Here is a 23401-nt window from a genome sequence, read left to right on the forward strand (position 1 = left end):
ATGCAGCTAGTTACTTATGGATGTTTGATACACAGATGTGCTAGCAAGAGTAACAAACGCCCTTGGAAGACCGCACCTTTGACCTCTGTCTTTGCACAGCAAATGTGATAAGAACACGATTTAAAGGCCTGTTCATATAAAGCAAGTTTGTGGAAGAATGCCGAAAACATAGCTTAGGCAAAGGGAGCAACGAACTGAACCTGGAGAGCCTAAAGGAAATAAAGCCGGTAAATGGAAACCAGAAAGTGTGAGATACAAACCTCAAAGCCAGTGGTGATCAACCAGCGGAATGCATTCTTAGGTCAACTTTCTGAAAGACTTTCTGTGCTGTCTTGTAGGCTGCAACCTAAAAATACAGCGCCCCGGCCAATAACTTGTATCAATATTTATCATGCAGTAGCTTGGAAACAATATGGTTCGCTCTTCTTTATGAGTGCCTCGGCATTTAATGCAGCTTCTTATGACGTCATTATCAAGTCAGAGACCAGTTGATACAACGTTTAGTGATTTAATCATTATGATGTTGAACAGTACGTTATTCGAGTATTAATTAATACAAAGGTGTGGAGCTTAGGCATAGGATGTGATGGAACATGTAATAAGGCAATGCCAGGAGCTCGGGATAATCAACCCCAGTCACAACTGGGCGTACCCTTGGAAAACACCGAAACAACGATCCTCTTTGTAATGCCTCAGTAATGAACACTGCACGTTCCACTGCTCGCCTCTCCAGCGCTCGCTCCCGCGCTCCTGCTTCAAGATCCTTGGCAGCTCAGGCTCTTCCCCTCTCTAAAGGCTGAGGTACGCGCACGCGTTGCTCCCTTGAACGTGCTACACATCCAATGGGCGCAGACGGCAGGCCACGCTGGGGGCTGGGCCTTTTGCTGGAAGGCTGAGACCTTCAGTTGCCACAGCAGCGGGCGACGGCTCGAGAGACTGAAGACATGGAGGGACTGGAAGGTGAGCCGTGCAGTGGGCAGCCTGTGTGGCCAGAGAGTGTGTTACGTTATGATAGTCACTGCAAAAGTACATAGCAAGGGGTGCGTTAGTGCGACTCCTATTCCCAGCTCTATATACTCCGAGAGGACCCATCTTTGGCCATGGTCATTGCAGAGCACAATATCCAACAGCACCTCGTCACTGCTGGGTAAATGGTCATTTGGGACATCACTGTGAAGCGTGTTTTAGGTTTTGTCATTTGTCACATGTGTTGCTCAGCCATTCACACTATATATTACATTGTGCATCACTCGTGTTATTAACTACTCTGCACTGTCTGGCTGTTCGGGGTTGCAGGGACAAGGCAGACTCGTGAGTGCGTCCCGGTTGTTATCATAGTTGTCCTCGCTGTCACTGACCGGCGGTCTAGGCTCTTGTGCGCGTTCTACCTAGGTATTGTTAAGTGCCGGTCGCGTTACTAAAGGTGAGCATCCTATCCTCTCTGTGTCTGGCGGCACGCCTGATCATCTGATTCTGCACTGTCACTCTAGTCATGGCTAAATTTTTTTATTGCAGTAGGGCATCACTCATGCCCACCAGCATTCGAAGCAGAATGCCTGCATGTGCACATTCCTGTATATTTTTGTTTTTGTTCGTAAGAGCTTTGCATTTTTACATTGAGGCACAGCCCTAGATAACGTACGCTGCCAATTGACTCCATGCCATGATGCTTCCTCTCAGCCGATCCTGTTTTTTTGGCACATATTTGTGATGGTTCTTAACTGTACAATGGAAATAAAAAGTACAAGACTCGGGGCACTTAATGCTGTTGTCTGAAACCTCCAAGACTGGCTGAAAGTCACTTTAATGATTAGGGGCAATATCCCAGCAATAATTTATTTGAGCATTGCAATGATTTAAGGTGTATAGCATCATGTATGTGATTGACATTACGTGCTCAATCACACGCAACCAGATCCTTAGTACTACGACAGGCAGAGACTTAATACATTTTTTTGTGTTAAAGTGAAGTTCGAAAGTGACATGCACAAGCTTTCACACAGTATCAGAAGAAATGACATCACAGGAAGTGGGCATAGCAATCTCATTAAGTGCAGAATTGCTGAAAAAACGTAATGTTCTCTCTGATAGACACGAAGTCCCACAATTGCAGCTATTACAGAAATCTAGAATATCTACCTCTTTCAGAATCATGGCATGTCTGCTAGTTTTAGAGTCTTAAAATGTCCTCAATTATAATCAATGTATGTCCAACAATTTTGTAATTGTGGAATGGTGGTCTGAGCATTAGTTTTAAGATCATGACATGTCTTCCAGTTTGGGCATTATAATGCACACCAGGTTCCGAACAAAGGAATGCCACTCTTTATTCAGAACGTGTATCCATTAGCTTCAGAAACTGCAAATTGCTGATAATCTGGCCCAGTTTTCCTTTTGAAAATCACTTTTCACTCGCCAGTCAGTCATATACACTTTATTCAGCCATAAAAGATCAACATTTAAATGATAATTCCACACAATCATTACAATCGATCCCAATTAATAAAATAATTTGCATAAAAAAGAATCACACCATACATAATTAGTATACTTAATAAAACTAGGTTTAAAAGTTGTCTTAAAATTGCCCAATACAGAAGTGAAAAATTGTAAACGATACTGAATACTGGCGCCGTGGCCCCCGCCAGGCAGCCCCCGAAGGCCAATGATCGCGTGGTTTCTTAACTTCAAAGACCGAGATGTCATTCTTTGGGAGGCGAGGGTGCAGACGGATCTTCGCTGGGATAACCATAAGATCCTCATCTTCCCCGACTATACCCGGGAGGTGCAGGCCAGGAGGAGATCCTATGAAGGGGTCAAACAAAAGCTCCGGGCGATGCAGTTGACCTATATGCTACTTTTCCCTGCTCGCCTCAAGGTCCTCCACAATGGCAAATCCTTCTTCTTCGAATCCCCGGAGGCGGCCTGGGATTGGCTTACGGAGGAGCACCAGGCGGCCCGGAGGAACTCTCCCGTCGGGGGGAAGGCGGGAGCCCTCTTCCGGTGGCTCCCGTGGTGCCCGGGGGGGCGCAGGCAGACCCGGTCCCGCAGGAGAAGGTGAAGCTGCCGGCGTGGTGGATCAACGGAGGACGACCGGGCGGGCCCGAGCCAGCCCGTGGACGGGGCAACGCCGGGGGTCCTTGGCGGCGAGGGTCTGGAGACGGCCTGAGGGAGCAAACGCCTCAGCCAGTCCCCTCGGATCTCTTGTGGCTGATCCCTCAGGAGCTCTGCGCAGAAGGAGTGAGTGGTAGCGTTGATGTCTGCGTGACATTGTACATGGGGCGGCCGAGGGCCGGATTGCAGTTCTCTGACACAAAGGATGAGTCCACCACTCCACGCTTACTATTGACACTCTTTATTCACAGTTTGGGGCGACAGATGCTTCGGGGTTGGAAGTATGGGGCGGGGGTAGTGGGGGGTGGGGGTATGAATGTTTACACATTATTGTCCATGGTTGGGCGTGTTCTCTGTTTTTCTATGTTTGGTCCACTGGTCACAAAGGGAGGCTAAAGTAGAGGCACTACACAGGAAGCTATCACACAAGTACCTGCACTGGATCAGCCTCAACGGGTCAGCTCGTGGAATGTAAATGGCCTCCTAGATAAAATTAAACGGTCCGCGGTCTTCTCCTCTATCTGCAGGTCTACCCCGTTGGTGGTTCTGCTCCAGGAAACCCATCTGTTGGGTACCAGATGCCCGGTGCTTATGAGGGGGGGTACTGCAGAGTCTATCACAATGGGTTCTCCAGGGGCTCGAGAGGAGTGGCGATTTTGCTGCACCGTTCCTTGCTGCTTATGGTAGCAGATTCCTGGTCTGACCCTCAGGGGCGTTACGTGGTGGTGTCCGGCTTGCTGGGAGTGCGCCCGATTAATCTCCTGAGTGTTTACGCCCCTCAGGGCGCGCAAGCAGTTCTTGGCATCCCTATATAAGTATAACGTGGGATCCGTGGCGTCGCTGGGCATCCTTTGGGGGGCCTGTAAGGCCACAGTCAGGGTGGACGCCAGATAGATCCTCCAAGCAAGGGGGCATGCACGCCACCATGGCATCTCGGTGCTTGAGGCGAAGGTGATGCGTTTGGAAGGTCAAGTTGACGGGTTGGCGGGAGTGGAGGCCACGCGGCAACTGGCCTTGGTCCGTGAGGAAATTCGGCACACAATGCTTGAGACCGCGAAACATATGTGGCGAGCCTCCGTGGCCCGTATGGATAGGGGGGGACAAAAATGGCAAGCTGCTGCATTGGATTGCCAATAGGCCGATGGCAGATCGGGTGGTCCCGGAGATCGTCGACGACTCTGGTGCGGTTTCCTGGACCCCAAGTGAGATTGCGCAGAGCTTCGCTGCCTGTTACCGGAGACTCTACGAGGAACAGCCCAGGCCCCTTGCTGAGCTTGACGCCCCCTTGCTATTGGAAGTGACCCTTCCTACTGTTACCGAAGTTGAGAGGCGTGAGCTTGATGAGCCTCTCAGTTTAGAGGAGGTTGCGGCAGCAATGACGGAGTTGGCGACGGGGAAGACGCCTGGCCCGGACGGGTTTCCTGCTGAGTTCTACACGAGGTTCCAAGATATGTTGGCCCCCCACCTTCTGGCTATGGATAAGGAAGCCGAAAACACTGGGGCCTTCCCCTCAGACTTGGATCAGGCCACTATCGTGGTGATCCCAAAGACGAGGCCCCCCTTGCCGGACTGCTCCGCTTATCGCCCCATATTGCTCCTTAATACGGAGCAAAAAAAATTCTCCACAGTATTGGCCCAGAGACTGAAGAGGGTGCTGCCCGCGTTGGTTCTCCAGGACCGGTGAGGTTTCATGCCCGCCAGAAAAACCCAGCACTGTATTAGGCGCCTGCACGTGGCTCTGGCTCACAGGGCCCCGCTTACCCCTCCATTGGCACTTCTGTTGGTGGATTTTGAAAAGGCATTCGACACAGTGGATTGGTCGTTCCTACGCCTTGTCCATGTGAGGATGGGGCTCGGGCTACGGTTCCGTGCTTTAGTGGGCCTCCTTTATTCTACTCCGTTGGCCCGGGTGCAGGTCAATGGGGCGGTCTCGGATCGGTTCCCCATTCGCAGGGGGACCTGTCAGGGTTGTCCCCTCTCCCCACTCCTCTTCGGTCTGGTGATGGAGCTGCTGGCGAAACTAATTCGGGAGAACCCTCTGGTTGAGGGATGGTCGTAGCCCGCCGGGAGGGAGGACCGTATAGCGTTGTACGCCGACGACGTCCTTCTGTACCTGGCTAACCCAGCCAGCAGTGGTCCCAGGGTGCTTCAACTTTTGGGACTGTTTGCTGAAGCGTCAGGCCTGGTGATTAATCCTAGTAAATCTTTACTGGTCCCGCTCAATCACTCCAGGAATTGTTACGACTGGCAGCACAACATTTCCCATCAAACGAAACAGCTTCCGATACCTGGGGATCCATATAGCTATGTTGCAGGAGCTGGCATGGGCTTTAAATGTCAAGCCTCTAGCTAGGCGGGTCAAGGATGACCTCCGAAGATGGAGATCCCTTCCATTGAATATCCTCGGACGGACTGCACTATATAGGATGATGGTACTCCCCCGGTTCCTCTACTTACTTCAAAACTTCCCCTATCATGTTCCCAAATGGTGGTTCGCCGATATGGAGGCAGCAGTGTGACAGTTTCTGTGACGTGGATCCCGCCCACGTCTAGCGCTTCGGGTCTGTCAGCGGGATGTTTACGAGGGTGGTCTGGGGATGTCTAATCTGCACCTTTATCACTTGGCAATGCACCTGTTGGTATTCAACAAATGGTTTGGGGGTGGTTGGTCGGACCCCGCCTATCAACTGGAGCCCCTGACTATTGGTTTCTCTGACTTGTTCGGGATGCTCTATGGGGACCCGGTCCCACGTGGGATTCCTGAAGTGACAAGGGTGGTGCTTACAGGGTTGAGGGTGGCGCAGCGAACGTCGGGGTGGTGGTGTCGGCTCACCCAACAAACCTCACTGTGGCAGGGTACTTGGCAAAGGGAGGTCTCGGCGCTCCGGGGGTTCCGTAAGTGGGATCTCATTGGGATATCGTCACTCGGAGACGTCTGGGCGGGCACACACATGAGTTCCTTTCAGGAACTTCAGCAGTTCTCGCTCAGCCTCGTGGAAACCAAGACCATTATGGGTCACCTAGGCAAAGGGGTGGGGTATTGCGCATATACTGTACGTTGATCACCAATACATTGCAGCCACTTGACAAGCTTCGGGCAAGATGGGAGCACTGGGTGGGTCCGATGACGGTGGAGGACTGGAGGGACGCCCTTATGGCCCCAAGAATGTTGACCATGGCCTCGCGACTGAGATTGGTGCAGACCTATTTTCTTCATGCAGCGTATCTCTCCCCCAGAAGGATGCACACGGCCGGCCTTAGGCGGCAAGCAGAGTGCCCACAGTGTGCTTGTCCGTCTGCAGACTTTTTCCATATGGTATGGACATGCCCGATATCTCTGCCTACTGGTGCGCGGTGCTAGCGGAGGTGTCCGGGGTTTTGCGGGAGGGGATTGAGCCCGCCCCCGTACCTGTCCTGCTGGGGATTCTCTAGGGAGTGGGCTCCAGCAGCGTCGAGCGCACCTTTGTTGGAATGGCCTGTTTGGTGGCCAAGAGGGACATTGCCTCAGGCTGGAGAACAGAGTCGGCCCCTGCGCTGGCGAGGTGGCATCGCGGAATGGACTGGTGTGCCTCCCAAGAGAAACTGGTTTATGAAGCACGGGGTTGTCTGGCTAAATATGCGCAGGTGTGGGGGAGAGCACGGGATCCTGGGGAAAGGACACGGGATGTGATCCCTTGGTTTGAGCAGGGATGGGCACCTAAGACCTTATGGAGATTATATGGGGATCAGAAGTCCAGTGAACTCGATTCAGTTGTGTAGTGTTCAGTCGAAGGAGGTAATTCGTGACTAGTGGTGTTATGTAATGCTGTGTTGTTTTTCTTGTTCTGCAGTAAAATCAATAAAGCAGTTTTATAAAAAAAAAAAAATCTGAAGGCACTTCATCCCGACTCTGTTCTTTTCAACATTGGCAGATCTTAATGGCTGCGGTAACATCCTTAACAGTGGTGGTGTGGCTAAACTGAAGGGCCAATTACATGTCTTTAGCAGGGAGTACCTTTTTGTACTGTTGCATACCAAGTGTTGTGGAAGAATTAAATACTTGTGCAAAGTACACAACCCAGGACCCAGACGGAATTGAGCAGTCTATCTTGGAGGTCTGCCATTCTGTGAAAATTGGACAATTCACAACATTCTAAAAAGTCTGGAATTCCGTGCAGCTGTTAAGTCAGTCCAAGCGTGAGCTTTTAATTCAGCCTTCCTCGGTGCCATGAGGGAGACCTGGATACAGTGAAATTTTATAGGCCTTTTGAGCTATTACAATATTACCCAAATCGTTCAGGACTCCACTTAAGGCTGCCTTCATCTGTTTCTGTGCTTTAGAGCAGGCTGCATTAAACCATCGCTTTAGGGGAGGACTGGATGGGCTGCGTTTCGAGGTTAATAGTTGCGGGATCAAGAGAAAGACAGTACCAAAACCTTCTATTAACAAATCAGCTAAGCCCAAGCCTGTCAGCCTCAATAATTGAAACCAACGGAAAGATCCTAGGGACTTTACTTTAGGACAGGGAATCTTAATAAAGACCAAAAAATTAGAAGGGGGTTCAGGGCTCAGAAATGGAAAACAAACATCTATATAAAAATTGTAAAATGCTCAATTTTCTTGTAAACAAATTACATCATGATCTTTTATGCACCCTAACCAGTCTTCCTTAGTTAACTTGGCATGAACCCCGGCTATATTCCACACTAATAAATTGCACATTGCAAAATGTCTGTTAGCTCCTGATGTAATATCAGATATAGGGGCAGGACCCAAAACAGTCCTTGGGGAAGTGTCTGTTTCTGAAGGAGAGAATTCAATATTTGGGCAACAATGGGCGTCAGTCAATATCTAGGTTACTCAAGGGGGGTAAAACAATTACACAAAAAGATCAGCAGGACATGAACTGGGACCATGATTGTTGTCTTGACCTGGCCAATGCCTTTTTCTACCTGACCGAGAGTGTGAGTGGGCTTATGAAAGAATCCCAAGGGAAGCCCTCTGATTTGTCTGTGAGAGTGAGCCAGATGTTTCAAGCAGTTTCCCCACCAACCAAGGGTTCCTTAAGTTTGACAATGCAGTCGTCTGAAGATAATTGTGGTTCTCGGCCCACCTATAACACCCTCTTCACTGTCAAGCTCTCCGATGAGAGATCACCAGCCCAAACTGAGTTTGTCCTAATTTAGTGGGTATCTTTATGTTTCAAGTCCATCCAAGACTCCCTGTTCACTGTATGTAAAGGAGGGACTTGGTTGGTCCAGAATGATAACAACCAGGGTATACTGTGGACGAAGATATAGATGGAAATCGACAGGAGGTGGTGCTCTGCCCTCATACAGAGAGGGCTGTGAGTTATTATGGTACAGGCGAGGACTGAGATGAGGGGAATCTGTTTTCTCAATTTTGTCTCTACTGAGTAAATTAACCGCCAAAGAGCTAGAAGTCCCATAAGGTAATTGACAACGGTGTCAATGGGCTTTAAGTTTGGGGCAGACTGGTTTGACTTGGAGAACTGCTGTGGGTGGCTGAGCCTGATTTAAACCAGGGTATACCCAAATTTTCCCTATTTTCGCGAATTTAGCCAGATCCTTAAAAAACAGCTCAAACTTCACACACAGGCCATCGCAGTGTTCTTTAATAATGGAGTTAAAAAGGGCTATTTGAGGAGAATTCGTGCTTTCCTTATGCTGGGTGAGAGTGGGCGGAGACCAGCTAGCCTTATCGACCAAAGAAAGTTAGGGTGCAATCTTCCTTTTTGAGGCAACCTGCTTGCTCTTTCTGATTATTATTATTATTTGTTCTTGTTTTTTTGTTTAGTGGGATGTTAACTGAGAGTGAAGGAGGGGTTCCGGCAGTATCTTCATTCAACACTATTAAAGTGCTAGAAGCCACACAGGCATTACCAGCATGATCATCACCTTGGCCCATGGTTCTTTTCTTATTAGATTTAATTATTTTGTTACTAGTATTACTAGAGGAGGCTGTTCTTGCTGCCCTCTTAGCAACAGCAAGTTGGAGGAGGGCTTTGGACCTGCTGCTCTGGTCCCAACAAGGAAACCTTGTAAAAGGGGTCTGGCGAAAGGTTGAGGGGAACTAGGTAGGTAAAAGCCATTTGAAGTAGGCGCTGCTTTAGCTTCTTGATGTCTGAGGCCACTGCCTGGTTATAGAGACATCCATTGCCTGGCAAAACTCGTTGTCAATTAGGAGGACTGAGATAATCTCCTTCATCAAAGTACTCCTTATCTTCCTGTATAATCCTCACCTCCGGTCCTGACATAGAATTGTAAAAACAAACCATTTTCATGAAGTGAGGAGGCATAGGTGTACATATAGCAGCAGATTCAGGATCCCTTACACAATAGTGAAGGAAAACGTGTGGAGAAATTTCTTTTGAAAAGAAATTAGAGTTTAAGTTGGAAAAACCTGATATTGTTCCAGAGAGCTATACTGGTGAGACCATTGACATATTATGTTACAGAAATCAATGTTTTTCAGATTAAAAACAGGCATATGAGAAACTATAGCAGAGAAAGACCTGTCGGTTTTACGTTGGTTGGATCAAAGAAACTTGCATATTATGTTCGATAGCAAAATGCAGGTTTTAGTAGTGGATGACGGAGAAATAACAGGAAAGGTAATGTTGAAGACATTTTCAAGTGTTTTCAGTGGGAATATTGGAAGGGTATAACATTTTGAACATAAGATTCTCAAGGATAAAGCTGTCAAAAAAGTTCACACAGCAGGGAAAGTACCGATGACGATCGGGGATGAAGTTACAGAAGAACTAACACGTTTAGTTGATGCAGGAATCATAGGACCAGTTAAATCAGCGGAGGTGTTAGCTCCATTAGTGGTTGAACTTTAGACTAATGGAAAGGTGAGGCTATGTATTGAGCTGTGTGATTTAAACAATGATATTGTCATGGGTCAGTTTCCGCTGCTGAGGATAAATGAGATGCTGACCATAACTAAGGGTATGAAAGTATTTTCTTCCTTAGATCTATTTGCAGGCTATCATATACCTTTGTCACACAAGTACAGTGTTTCCTATGCAAGAGAATGCCATTCGGTTTAGCATCAGCAGCAACAGTCTTTTAACGCCTTTATGTTCAATTTATTTGGAAAATGAAATGTATTTTATTTTTTCTAAGATGACGTTTTGATCGTGGGAAAGGATAAGGAGGAACATGAGAGGAAAGTAGGGGAAGTATTGAACATATTAGATAAACGTGGTCTCACAGTGGAATATTCTAAGTGTATATTTGCGAAAGAACATGTTACATAACCTGGGACATGAGATTTAGCTGCTGTGTTATTAAAACCGAGAAAGGTTTGTTGTTTGCTATTACAAATGCACTTTATCCACAAAACAAAGAGGACTTGGAAGCCTTGTAGGACTGTTTAGATATGATAATAATTGAAAGCAAATGCTAAATTTGTTTGGTCTGATTAATTCAAGAAAGGTATTTGCTCTGCACCAGCATTATAAGGGTTTGATCCCTAGTGTACCAGCATTATAAATACATATGCCAGCAGTAAAGGTTTGGGGGCAATATTTTTGCAAAAGTATAGTAAGGGGGCTGAAGTTATACATGCATTTGCTTCAAGAGCGTTATTTCCATCTGAAGAGAAGTATACAGGAGTAGAGAAGGAGGCCTTAGCATGTGAGTGGGCGCTAGAGCATTTTGACTCATTTGTATAGGAGAAGGAAATAATCATTAGGTGCGATCACAAACCATTAATGACAAGTTTGACTACAATTGGAATGTCTAGAGTGTCATCAAGAGTAGCCAGGTTATCCATGCGATTGTTGAATTTTGTGTACAGGGTAGATAGAGTATTTGCCGCCCCCAAAAAATGCTTTTGTTGACTTTCTACTCAGAATGCCCACAGCATTAATAGAAAATAAGGATCAGCTATTGGAAAAAGAAAAAATTTCCTTGCTTGTGGAAACAGGGGAACAGTCACTTAAAAACGATGAGTGGCAAGCAGAATATGTGAAAGATTAATACTTAAAGTCAGACTGTGTGAGGAATGGATGGGCAATTAAGAATGTATTGGGACACCTTAGAGTATTTTGGGAAGCAAGTTATGAGTTTTCATGCATTGAGGGCGTTCGGAGGAAAAGGGGATGAAATAATTCCGCTGTTTGTTTTAAGGCAGATAATTGTTTGTATGTGCCATGAGGGAGACCTTGACACTAGCGACATTGAATTCCTGGGAGATCACTGCCCTGGGTCTCTTCCCTAGGAGGCATAACCATAAAGTGTGGGTGTGCTTTTCCAATCTCACCCTCCTGCTGTCCAAGTTTCTTCTCACCGTACATTGGAGAACCCAATGGCCCCTGACATTCCCTCAGTGGCACAGGGTGCTTCTCCATTGGGGAGAGGTGGAGAGTACTGCACTGCATAGGGAGGAAACTCGATGACTTCTCAGGCACCTCATTGCACCAGCCTGGGAAACCATGCTTACCCAATTCAAGGAACTGGTAGATGGGGGACACCCACCTCTTTAGCCCCCTGGGACATTGGTCGCTTACCGGGGCTTTCATTCACTATCATGCTTGACTGTCTACATCTGATAATGTTGGGTCAGTATTTCCTGATCCCTCCCTGTGCAGCCATGAGCAGGCAATCAAGACACCTCTACGGCTATTCCCTCATTTCCCCCTGGTGACCTTCAGCCCATGTCTGCCTCGATCCACCCATATGCTCATTTATTAAACTCACTCGTGCCCCCCCATTGCCTCACCTACTTTCTATTTTTTTTTCCTCTGTCATTTCCACTTATACAGAGCAGCTGCGATGCCTTAGTTTTGCAGCTCCACTGACTTAAACTACACTGCTGTGCATTTTAAGTTTCATAGTTCGAACCAAGCTATTGTACGTTTTGAAAAACAATTCTTGCTGATTGCTGTAATTTGCTCTGCTTATCATGTGTGTACATCTCACTGTTATTCATTTTCTGAGCGCCGCAGTGACATGACTGTTGGTAATTACCTTTCGTTTTGTCAGCAAGATGTATTCAGAATCTTTAACTACCAAAAAGAAGAAAAATTTGAATAAAAATTGTTTAAAAAAATGAGTGACACCTTGGTATAGTAAGAACTGAATCTGCTGTAAAAAAAAAAAAAGTTGTATTAGTGGCCTGGCATTGACAAAGAAGTGGAAAGAGTTGTTAAGGAATGGAACAAATGTCTGTCAGTGGATAAGTCTTTAAAGACTTTGAGACCACTCAGGTGCAGCACTTTGGACTGTCCAAGTGTTGCTACCTGTATGGTCTCAAAGTCCAGATATAGTTGCTATTTACATTACAGGGCCAATTAGGAGTAATCAGCAGTATATAATAGTGTTTGTGGGTGTTTGTTCCTGGTGGGCTTACATCAAGGTCATTAACAAAATGGATACTGACTCTGTCCTTAGGTTTATTGAGGACATTTTTCAAAATGATGTGTTACCCCTGGTTCTGTTGAGTGACAATGGAGTACAATTTGAATCAGACAAAGAAAATAAATATTTAGAGGGTTGTGGAGTGAGTCACAGAACTACATCTCTATATAATCCAAGTGGAAATTAGGTGATGTTATGATTTAACAGAATTCTTAGGGGGGCTACTCAGCTCGGAGAAATGGTTCCAGTTGAGAAACATAAGTGAATAAAACATTTTGGTCATATAGGACAACAGAAGTAGCATGTGCTAGGCTTTTTTCCTTTTGTAATTATGCGAGGGAGGAATCCGAAGTTGCAATGTAGGTGCTTATCCACTCCTGTAGATGTGGAGTTCGGGAAGTATTAGGCATAAGATTTTGAGTAAACATGAGTGGAAGCAATACTATGACAAACACACAGATGTAAACTCTCAGTGGTAAAGGTAGAACAGTGGGTAAGAATTAAGAAACCAGGGATGGATCTTAAAGGAGTTAGTGCTTTATTTGAACCCAAATGCATTGTGCAAGTGTTAAAACATTTTGTGCATCTGGATGATGGGAAAGTCTGGAATTTGAAGAGGGTAGCAGTATGTTCTGAGCAGGGTAAGTTAGAAAATCCTGTGAGGTCTAGTAATTGGGTGAGTGGCTTGGAAGAAGATACTATGGCTTCCTTTCGGAAGGAAGGGGTACAGGGGGGCAGAAGAGCCACCTCTGGAAGAGAAAATGCTGAACAAGAGTTTGTCAGAGGCTATGCTAGTCAATATGACAGATGCACATATTTTTTCGAGGCAGGCTGACGGTAATAGTGGAGAGAGAAAAGTGGCGATTTCATAACTGCTTCTATGCCTACTGTAGGAGCAGAGAGATTAAGTGTCCTAAGTTTTTAAATGGTTATGTTTGTGATTAACTGAGGTTATTTCTTTGGTTCTTGGGTTTGTTATTCATGTCCTTGGCATTATATTTTTATTTATGAACATGAAAATACTGTTTTCTTTTGTTGAATAATTCATATTAGGGCTAAGTGTTAGTAAGTGGAAGTGTTAATTTTAGTTATAACGTGTTTTTTATTGTAAAGGGAGAGATGTATAGTGGTGATGTCAATGTTGATGGAATTGTGAGGGAAGAGAGTGCCTAGGGGAACATGGAATGTAAAATACTTAAGCGTGTGGCAGTTAGGACAGAAGCTGTGGGAAGATAAAGTGGTTTGGTCGCATAATAAAGGTGTACTTACCATAAGTGTGTAGTGTCTTCACTACAAAACACCCTTACAAGCCCTTGCTATTCAAATACACAACTGTGTAATATTTTGTTTGTAGGACATGTACGTTTGGCATAAGAGTGTCATTCCACATTAGTACAACATAGAATTTGTGTATGCACCTAATTGCACAAATATGTTATACATCTTTGTTTTGCTTTACTGCTGACCGAGCCAAAATACACACACACTGAAAAGAGGCAAAAAGAATCTCTAGAATGTACCTCTTAATTTTAAGAAGACATTTATTTATTAAATCACTTTGCAGTGTTCGTAAAGGAAGGTCAGTAGAACTGAAAATGCACATTTAAAATGTGCTCAACAATAAAATTAAAACATGTAGAAAGAATCTTCAATCTATAAACAGCAAATATATACATGCAAACATACAGATACCTATACTTAAATATATATTCATACACAATGCAAAGCAAATAAACAGTAAAAATTCATCACCATGGGCCCTATCTGGTGCTTCATCTTTCTCTTCGTAACTTTAAGTCGTAGACTCTGAGCGAGGCTGTGGGAGAGAGAAAGAGAGAGAGATATCTACCCTCATGGGGTGTCAGGCGTTCAACGTCAAAATCCTGACTGAAGTCTCTGGGTCTCCCCCTGTCAATCCTGGGTCTCTTATATACTTTAAACAAGCCAGAGGGGGGAGTTCTAGAACACCTCCACCCCTGCTTCCTCCTTCTAATTAAGAAATCCTGCTACTTTAGATTAGTTTTGAAAGGAACAAGTCTGAATTGGCCAAGATCCCAAGGTGCCCTCAAATCAAAACCGTTCCCTGCCGTACCATAAACATCATCCTAGTACATCCTTATCTTGCTGACTGACTCCTCCATGTTACGTCCTAGCTCTTGGTGAGAAAGAACACGCAGAATAAAAACATGAACAAAAAGCAAATTGTATAACGTGGGCATGGAAAAATACTTGCAGCTTTTAATGTGGCAGTGGCTAATGCTAAAATAAAGTCAGTAGGCAAAATGAAGCTGGTGGTCACTAATGTGACGGTGTGCTGCTAGGCTAAGTGCAACGTGAAGTCAGTGGTCAAAACACAAATATCATTACAATCTTATAAACAAGCAATGCAAAATAGTCGAAGGGAGAAAAGAACCTTTCAGGAAATCAGATTGAACTTTTTATGAACATTTCGGTTTGCAAAATGGTTCAGAATGTCAACAGTACTTGTATGCATTGACCCTACTGCCGTCCAAGTTGAATTACTCTTGGCTTATAATATACTTCATCTGTGGGTTGATAATCATTTGCCTTCACTTGCAGAAAGTCACCTCTTGTTTAAATGTAAATAAAATGTTATGTCTGACTGGTAAACTGGTCAGCTGTAGGGTGGGCTTTTGTGGAACGTTTTTGCTTTCCCCTTCCATTTTTTGCTGATCTTGTTATTGCTGGCCTTCGGACTTTTCACACGTTACCACTGCTTACCAGTGATAAAGGTGCATGTTGCTGACTCCTTAAAATGTGGTAGCTTTGTCTTATCCCCATTTGGCATATATTAACTTAGTTGTACGTCCCTGGTAAAGTGGCACTACATGGGCCCAGGACCTGTAAATTAAATGCTACTAGTGGGCCTACAGCACTAGTTGTGCCACACACTTAAGTAGCCCTTTAAACATGTCTCACATCTGCTGTTGCAGCCTGTGTGTGCAGTTTTAAACTGCCATTTTGACATGGCAAAATAAACCTTTTTCCAGGCCCAAGCCTTCTCTTTTAATACATATGTCACCCCTAGGGTAGGCCAAGGTAGGTCATGTACTTTTAAGTTTTCATACGTCCTGCTAGTGAAAAACTCTTACATTCGTTTTACAATCCTGCACGGCCTACCTCTCCCATAGGTTAAAGTTAGATTTATCTTAATACATTTAATGAGCTGTAATTTCCAAATGGGAATAGGTAAGCAGTTTATGCTTGGTGCTGTTGACATTGTAATGGAAAATCCTAACTTCATGGTGAAGTAGGATTTAAAATTACAATGTTGAAAATGCCACTTTTAGAAATTTGGCATTTTCCTGCATTAGCCATTTAGTACCTGGGTCAGATGAATGGGTGTAGCTGACAGTTGAGCTTTGTGTATTCGTCCTAAACAGCCTCACACAATAGGGAGCTTAGGTGTGTCTGAATAGGCCATCACTGGCTGGATGGGAGGGAGGGGCTCGGCAGAGCCCCATTTATACTTTAATAGGCTATGTCCTATCAGCGCACAAAGTGCTACAAACCCCCTATAGTTAGTCTTTAGCCAGGACAGGGAATGCAGGATACTTGGGGGCTTCAAAGGAAACCTACCTCTAGATTCTTCTTCCACCTTACAGATGAAGGGTACCAGGTATAACTATTGGACTGCCGACACCAACTCTTCAGTACACTTGTGGACCTGTAGTTATTCTGCCAGGTAGGACTTCTGTGCTGCTTAAAGGACTGCCACTCTTCTGGACTGCACTCTGCTACAGTACAGTCTGTGTGGACCCGCTGCCCTCCTGCCTAGGTGAGAAGGGCAGGACCTGCATCTCTTGAATGCAGACCCCTTGATTGACTCCATGGGGTAGTTGGCTGGCCTCCTGACATGAGACTCGGGGACAAAAGGCTTCCACCCGTAAGTTTACCCTGCCAAGTGGTATCACCCCAGTCTTGGACCCGAGGAAGTGGGCTTAAGGTGCTCTGCCAGCTGCTGTGGATTGAGCAGAACAGACACATCTCAGCTGTGCGGCGCAACCCTGAGCAGAACCAGCTCATTGCTGCTGCATTGATTGCAACTGCTGCAAAGACCTCCATCACCTCGCAGCCAATTGTTGCATCGGAATCGCTGCTGCATAACACATCTTCGGAAGCCCTTGCATCCCGCTTTGACGGCAGCCTCATGGATGAACTCCGCATTGCATCCTCGCAGCTCCTTTGAACTGACGCATCACACAGACTATGCGACGCATCCTCAACATTCGACTACAAATTGCAAGCCCTCGTCGATGGGATTTCAACGTCAATGCATCAGGACCTCACACCACATATTCACGGCATCTCAGAACCTAAGCATTGCATCAGCTGTGTGATACATCTTCGCCCCTGATCCTTGCAATGCTCTGCAAACGAAATTATGAAGTACTTTGTTCAGCGGACTTAACTGGGTCCCTATAGCCGGGCCACGCTCCATTGCGGTGCGCCTGAATTTTTGCCTTTGTCCTGGTCTAGGGCACCCAGATATCCACAGTTGGGGCTTTTTTGTCTTTTGGTAATATTTTTACTAAAACTTTTAAAACTGAATATCTCCTGTTCTACTGATTTGAACTTTTGTTGTTTTGGTCTTGTCTTTCATATAAAAAATTGCTCTTATTCTACCTCTGTTGTAGGTTCCTTTTGTGGTGTGTTTTACCTGTGTTGCTGTTGGAATTGTTGAACAAATACCTTAAACATTGCCTCTGAGTTAATCCTGACTGCTGTGTGCCAAGTTATCCGAGGGTTAAGCACAGGTTAATTTATGGTTAAAATGGGGTTTCACCCCCTCAACCAGTAGCACAGTTTCTTTCACTGACCATTTACAGGCATTTTGTAGACAGCAGAAAAAAAAATCTACCTTTAGAAGCTACAACACATGTTAACTTAGAGGGTGGAGGGAATCTACTAGCACCAACGTAGAGCAAAGGTGATCGATCCCTCTTAGTTTTCTTTCGATCCTGGGGTTGGGTCAAGGGACCCAACAACTGCCATAACCCTTTGGGCTTGATTACTGTCTCGGGTTCTCACTTCACCAGAATCTTTTTTTTAATTTTTTTTATTTGACTGAGCAGCATAAAGAACACAAGCACTAACAAAGCCAATCCTCATGTTGTTACCAAATGTCCCTTTGAAGTAAGATACAATTGCTTCATATTTTCTCCACAAAGCTAAGGCGGAATGACTTAGACCTAAAATGGGCATGCCCTCTTTTGCAACCTAAAAAAATTGCAACACCAAATGCTCCCTTTTTGGGCCAAAACCTAGCTTTCTGCCAAATGTGGTGTAAATCAGTTTAGCCGTTTGGGCTGTTGCTGTGTCTAAAGTTCCAATGGAAAAATGAATGTGAAAAAACATTTTGGGACCTTCTTCTTCTTCTTTTTTCTTTTTTTTTTTTTTTTTTTTCTCGAACCCCACTTTAAAAATCACCCCAAACCTTTATATGCACAAACATGTCAACATAGGACTTTTTTGGAATTTTTATGATGATTCATTAAACTGTGCTGTGGTGAAATGTGTGTTTTGACCAATGACTTCGTGTTGCACCACTTTGCATCTGACCTAGCTGTCCAGTGTTCACCAGTTACAGACTGTATTTTGTATTCAGTTTAGCCTTAGCTTTATTCTACCTATTGACTTTATCGTAGCATTAGACACTGCCATGTTAAATGCTGCCCGTAACTTTCCACATTGTAAACTGTGCATTGTCTTATTTTCGTATTAATTTCCAGCAAGGACTTTGGCTGATAAGAATGTACTCAGACGGTAGGGAACGACCGTGCTTTGACTTGGGATTTGGCCACAATCCCAAGATGTCAACGTGTTATTTTCAAAGCATACCTAAACTAGTCAGCATGTTTGAATAAGTCTTGCGCAACTTGAGGGGTTTTTCCAAAAAGCTCCTTATTTGTTTTTTTAAGTTATAAAATAGACCCAGATCGACTGTAGCGGATTCAGAGACCTCAATCAGGATTCAGACATCGGATGCCTGATATAGATTTCCCGTGATGGTAGAGATCTCTCTTTCTCTCAGTCGAACGGGGTCATCGGCTTGCTGGCAGGCCAAAGATGAAGCACCTGAAAGGCCCCACGGTAAAGCATTTTTAATTCATTATTTGCTTTGCATTATAATATAGATACATATATTTACTGTGTATATTGCAGTGGAGAATTGGTCGTGTACGTTTTCATTTAATTGTTGTGACTATTTTTAAACGTGTGCTTTCAACATGCTAATCTCCTTTTAGGAACCTTGCGTACTGAAATAATGTCTTCTTTGGACTCAAAAGTGCATTCCAGAGATTTTTTGTCAGTGCATGAGTATTTTAGCTTGGTCATTAATGAAAAGCAAAACAAGTGCCAAAGTTAGCAACAGAAAAAGACATTTCCAATGGAAATACAATCCTAACTATAAGTACCCAATGGGGACCGCCACAAAGAACCAAAAGTTACAGGGACCTAATAGTTAGGCTCACATTTCACACATACAAAACCATAGAAATTCAGCAGTTAGGTGCCAGAGCTAACTATAACTTGCACCCCGTAATGCACTGCTTATGACGTCACATATTACATCACTCATGACCTGGTCAGTCACATCACTTATGACATCTCAAATTGACACCACTGATGACATTTTCCACAGAACAACTTCCCCAGGTCCCGGCCCGAATACATTTTTTGTGCGGAGCCATGCAGACCCCGCCCCTAGGCTCATCTCGGCCCTGAAGACCCAATCCCCAAGAAGCATGGGCTAAATTTATTTTTCAGGTAGGGAGGCCAGGCGGCTCCCCCTCCCAAGGCCGATCTCAGGCCCCAGAGAGCCCATGCCCCAGGCCAGGCCTAAATATTTTTTTTTAAATTTGGGGAGTGAGGCTGCGCGCCTCCCTTTGCTAGGCTGATCTTGGCCCTGGAGACCCCATCCCTGGGGTCTGCCCATGTTGCCTGGGTGCCTCACAAGGCACCCAGTCACAATGTTTGGGACTGCAGGGGGACCCTGAGGGCCCCCGCGGTCCAAGCCTGCTCCCTACCTCCTGTGGGAGCCGGCATTGCTGTCACAGAGAGAGCAGTTTTCCCTGTTTCCCTGCCTGCATTTCATCGGGCAGGGAAACAGAAGAAACTTCCACTCGAAAGAAGTGAGAGCGGTTTGACAGCTCTCACTTCACCCGAGATCAGAGTTTCCTGTGGCTTGGTGTAAGCTGACAGTCAGCTTCCGCCAAGTCACAGCAAACAGCTATGGCCCGGGGGTGGGCACCCTGGGACATAGCACGAGCCGTCACTGGGGGTGGCGGTTCACAGGGCCATTAATGGCTCCCTGTGGGGTGCCACACCGCCACCTTCCAACACCTAAATAGCTCCGGAGAGGCGGTGGTCCCCAGGGCCTGCAATGGACCCCCTTTCTCTTTTTGAATTAGCCCTGGGAAAGTGGCGGTCCCAGGGCTGCAGGGGGCCAGGTGCCTGGCGCATTACATTTAAAGAAGTGCCCCGGGGAGGTGGAGGTCCCTAGGGCTGCGGGGGGAGGCTGGGTGCCCCCCCTCCCACACCACTCACCCTAATATATGTGCTGTGGGGTGGTCGCGGTCCCAAAGGCAGGGGTGCTGTGTGGAGCCCCCAGCATCTTACTTTTGTGTCCCAGGGAGGTGGCGGTCCCTGGGCTGTGGGGGGGGGAGCCAGGCGGCACCCTCCACATTTATTTTAATATATTTGCCCTGAGGAGGTGGAGGTCCCTGGGGCTGTGGGGGGCCTTGTTTCACAAGTACCCCAAGGAGGTGGTGGTCCCTAGGGCTGTTGGGGGGGGGGGTCACCCAGTTTCCCCCCAACATAGAAAATGTGAATGCCTCAGGGACCTGGTCCACCCTGGGGCTTATGAAAAACAAAGCCTGCACTTTTAATTTTAATTTTTTTCTCCTGAATTTGCAGACGTCATAGTTAAACAAAAAAAACTGTTTTATTGCTTGGGGTGGGCTCTGGGACCTCTGCACCAGAGCTAAGGGTAACTCTACTCTGGCCCCTTGTCTTTTTCTGTTTTTTTTACTATTTTGTTGAGTCCCAAGTTGGCTGCAAACACGTCTGGTTTGATGTGTTGGCAGCCAGTCAGAGTGCTACATTTCCTTGCACAAGCTCATCATTATTCACCAGGTTGTCGCAGCCAGAGATACACAAATTAGAATTTCTTTTGATTTCTCAAACTACTGAAAAGATTTACACAAATATGTAAAAGAGTTATCTGCGTAGGGAAAGCTAGGTTTCTGCCAAATTTTGTGTCATTCTATCCAGTTAATCGGGCTGTAGTCGTGTTCAAAGCTCCTATGTTAACATTAACATCCAAATTAACATTGGAAACTCACATTTTTAGACCCCTCTCCTCCCTACCCCCACCCCCCCTGTTTTTTCTTAGCCACCTCTTGGCGGATCACCCCAAAACCTCCAGTGTGCAACAAGAATGGCTGCACACTTCTTTTTTTTTTTTTTTTTATCTCATGAAGATTCGTCAAGCGGCGCCAAAGTTATTAGCAAAACTAAAAATGCTTTTCTATGGAAACGTAGCTACCTCGTGGTGACTGCCTGCGTGTGTGTGTGTGTGTATATGTGTGTGTGTATATATATATATATATATATATATATATATAATAATATCAAACCACCCAACCTTCAGCATTGCTTGGTGGGGTTGGCCGCAGGGCCTGGCGTGCGCCCAGTCCCTACAGGCAAACCCCTTAAACCACCCAAACCTAAGAGAGAGAGGAAATGGGAGATTGAGAGAGAGACAGACATTTAGGCTTTGATGAATGATATACTTAAATTGAGATATTTCTGGACAAACTGAAAAGAAAATTGTTTTTGTCAATTAAAAAGTGAGATTACCTTCCAGGATGTAATTATTTTTATTCATAATTGAAAAGAAACTAAAGTAGGAAATGACCACAGACTCAACTAGACTAGAACCCTTAGCCTTTAGTGTCTGAGACCTTAACCACTAGGCCAGTGGTGACTCCTTACTGTGCAGTATCCAGAATTAGTTTTGACATTCAACCCACAGATTTTGAGGGGAAAGAGACTTTAATGTTCCATCATTAGGAATGTTTAACAGTCAAAACACTAGAAAATAAACAGACTCACTCACTGCCAAGCGATATAAGGATTTGAACCTTTAGCCTACTGAGTGACAGACCTTGACCATTAGGCCAGAAGTGACTAGGTTGTGCATCTAAACGTAACTATAACAGTCTTACTAAACATCTTGCTAGTCTTACTCTTTGGAGTCATTGTATGGAGAGACCATTGCAATAACAATCTGTCTCTCTCTTCCATTCCTTTACGAGAAAGAGAGAGAGAGAGAGACACCCTCCACCGCACACCTGAAGTCGCCTGTGGTCCTAGCCAGCTCCCAACATCCTGCTGGAGCCGGCATTGCTCCCGCAAGCTGGGAGCTGCTTTAAATAGGAGCTCCCTGCTTGTGGGAGCAATGTTTTCATCTAGGTCCCTGCACACTAATGAAAACTCCACCTTCAGTTTGTGTTTGACAGCTCTCACTTGCAGAAAGTGAAGTGTTTGCTCTGTCTTGGCGGGAGCTGTCAATGCTCTCGCCAAGTCGGAGCAAACAGCTATGTCCTGGAAGTGGGCACCTTGGGACATAGCAGGAGCCGGCCTTCGGGGGTGGCGGTCCCCAGGGCCATCCATGGCTTCTTAAGGGGGGACCGCGTGGCCCCCCTCCAATGTACTAGGGAAATAGGGGTCTCTTTGGGGGGGTCGCGTCTCACGTTGTATTTGACTAAAGCCCCGGGGAGGTGGCAGTTCCCAGGGCTGGGGGAGAGGGCAGCCCCACCCCAACACACAACTGATTAACTGATTGTTTGCCCCAGGGAGGTGGTGCTCTCCGGTGCTGCAGCCCCCCTGAATACATAAATATTTAGCCTTGGGGAGGTGGCGGTCCCTGGGGCATAAAACTGCCCTTGGAGTGGGACCCTGTTCACCCCACTCCTTAAAGTTACATGCTCCAGGGACCTTTTGTTTTTTCCCCTAATTTTTTCCATGAACCTGCGATGTCGTTGCGAAATTGTGGAAACAACGTAGTTTTAAAAGCCCTATTGGGGTCCTCTGTGACCCCCAGCACCAGAGCTAAGGAGTCAGGGTGACTCTATCTTGGCCCCTTTTCTTATCTCTGCAGGAGCTCGTTATTATTCGTGAAGTCGTTGCGGCCACTGATATACAAGTTTGGATTCCTTTAACTTTCTCAATAAATACTGAACAGATTTACACCAAATAACTGAAAGCATAATCTGTGTACCGAAAGCTACCTTTCTTCCAAATCTGGGGTAATTCTGTCCAGCAGTTTGGGCTGTAGTCTTGTTCAAAGCTCCTATGGGCATTAACTTGGGAAACAGGTTTTTTTACCCCTCTCCCCCTTTTTCTCTGCCCCCACTTGACTGATAACCCTGAAGCTTTCAGTGCACAGCAAGAATCACAGTACACTTTTTTGGGAACATTTTGGCAAGATTCGTCAAACGGTGGCAAATATATTGGCTAGTCAAAAAACACTTTTTCTATGGAAGCATGGTCCTAACTATAACTACCTACTGGTGACCCCAATAGGTTATATATATATATATATATATATATATATATATATATATATATTTGTGTGCGTATATAATGTGTGTACGTGTATAGGTATGTGTGTGTGTATATATACACACACACACACACTGACATTACGTGCACCCATAAGACAAGGTGAAACAGTGATTTGAGTCGCAGAACAAAACCTGGAAAGGAGATATTTGCTGACTCCTCTGACCTTATTACAGATTTTCACAGAACTTATACTTTGGAAAGTGGGTGCCGCTAGTGAGGAGGTTGGGAGAGGAGTTACAGACGACGCTGCGAGAGAAGCAAT

The 23401-nt window shown here is 45.6% G+C and overlaps 1 protein-coding gene across 4 annotated transcripts in view; it reads left to right on the forward strand.

Annotated features, from left to right (window-relative positions):
* The first annotated feature begins 694 nt into the window (after positions 1-694).
* Positions 695-23401, forward strand: part of ZC2HC1A (zinc finger C2HC-type containing 1A) — a 234617-nt gene continuing 211910 nt past the window's right edge. For 2 of the 4 annotated variants that reach the window (XM_069220392.1, XM_069220394.1), the window contains exon 1: positions 886-960. Coding sequence is in view for 2 of the 4 variants with exons in the window: in XM_069220395.1 (XP_069076496.1) it covers positions 945-960 (16 nt within the window). In the remaining 2 variants the exon portion in view is untranslated. Of the gene's footprint in view, positions 961-23401 lie in introns of all 4 variants that reach the window. The other 2 variants (XM_069220395.1, XM_069220393.1) reach the window with 2 other exon arrangements.

Source organism: Pleurodeles waltl, chromosome 2_2 (genome assembly GCF_031143425.1).
Source record: "Pleurodeles waltl isolate 20211129_DDA chromosome 2_2, aPleWal1.hap1.20221129, whole genome shotgun sequence".
NCBI classification, from domain to species: Eukaryota; Metazoa; Chordata; class Amphibia; order Caudata; family Salamandridae; genus Pleurodeles; species Pleurodeles waltl.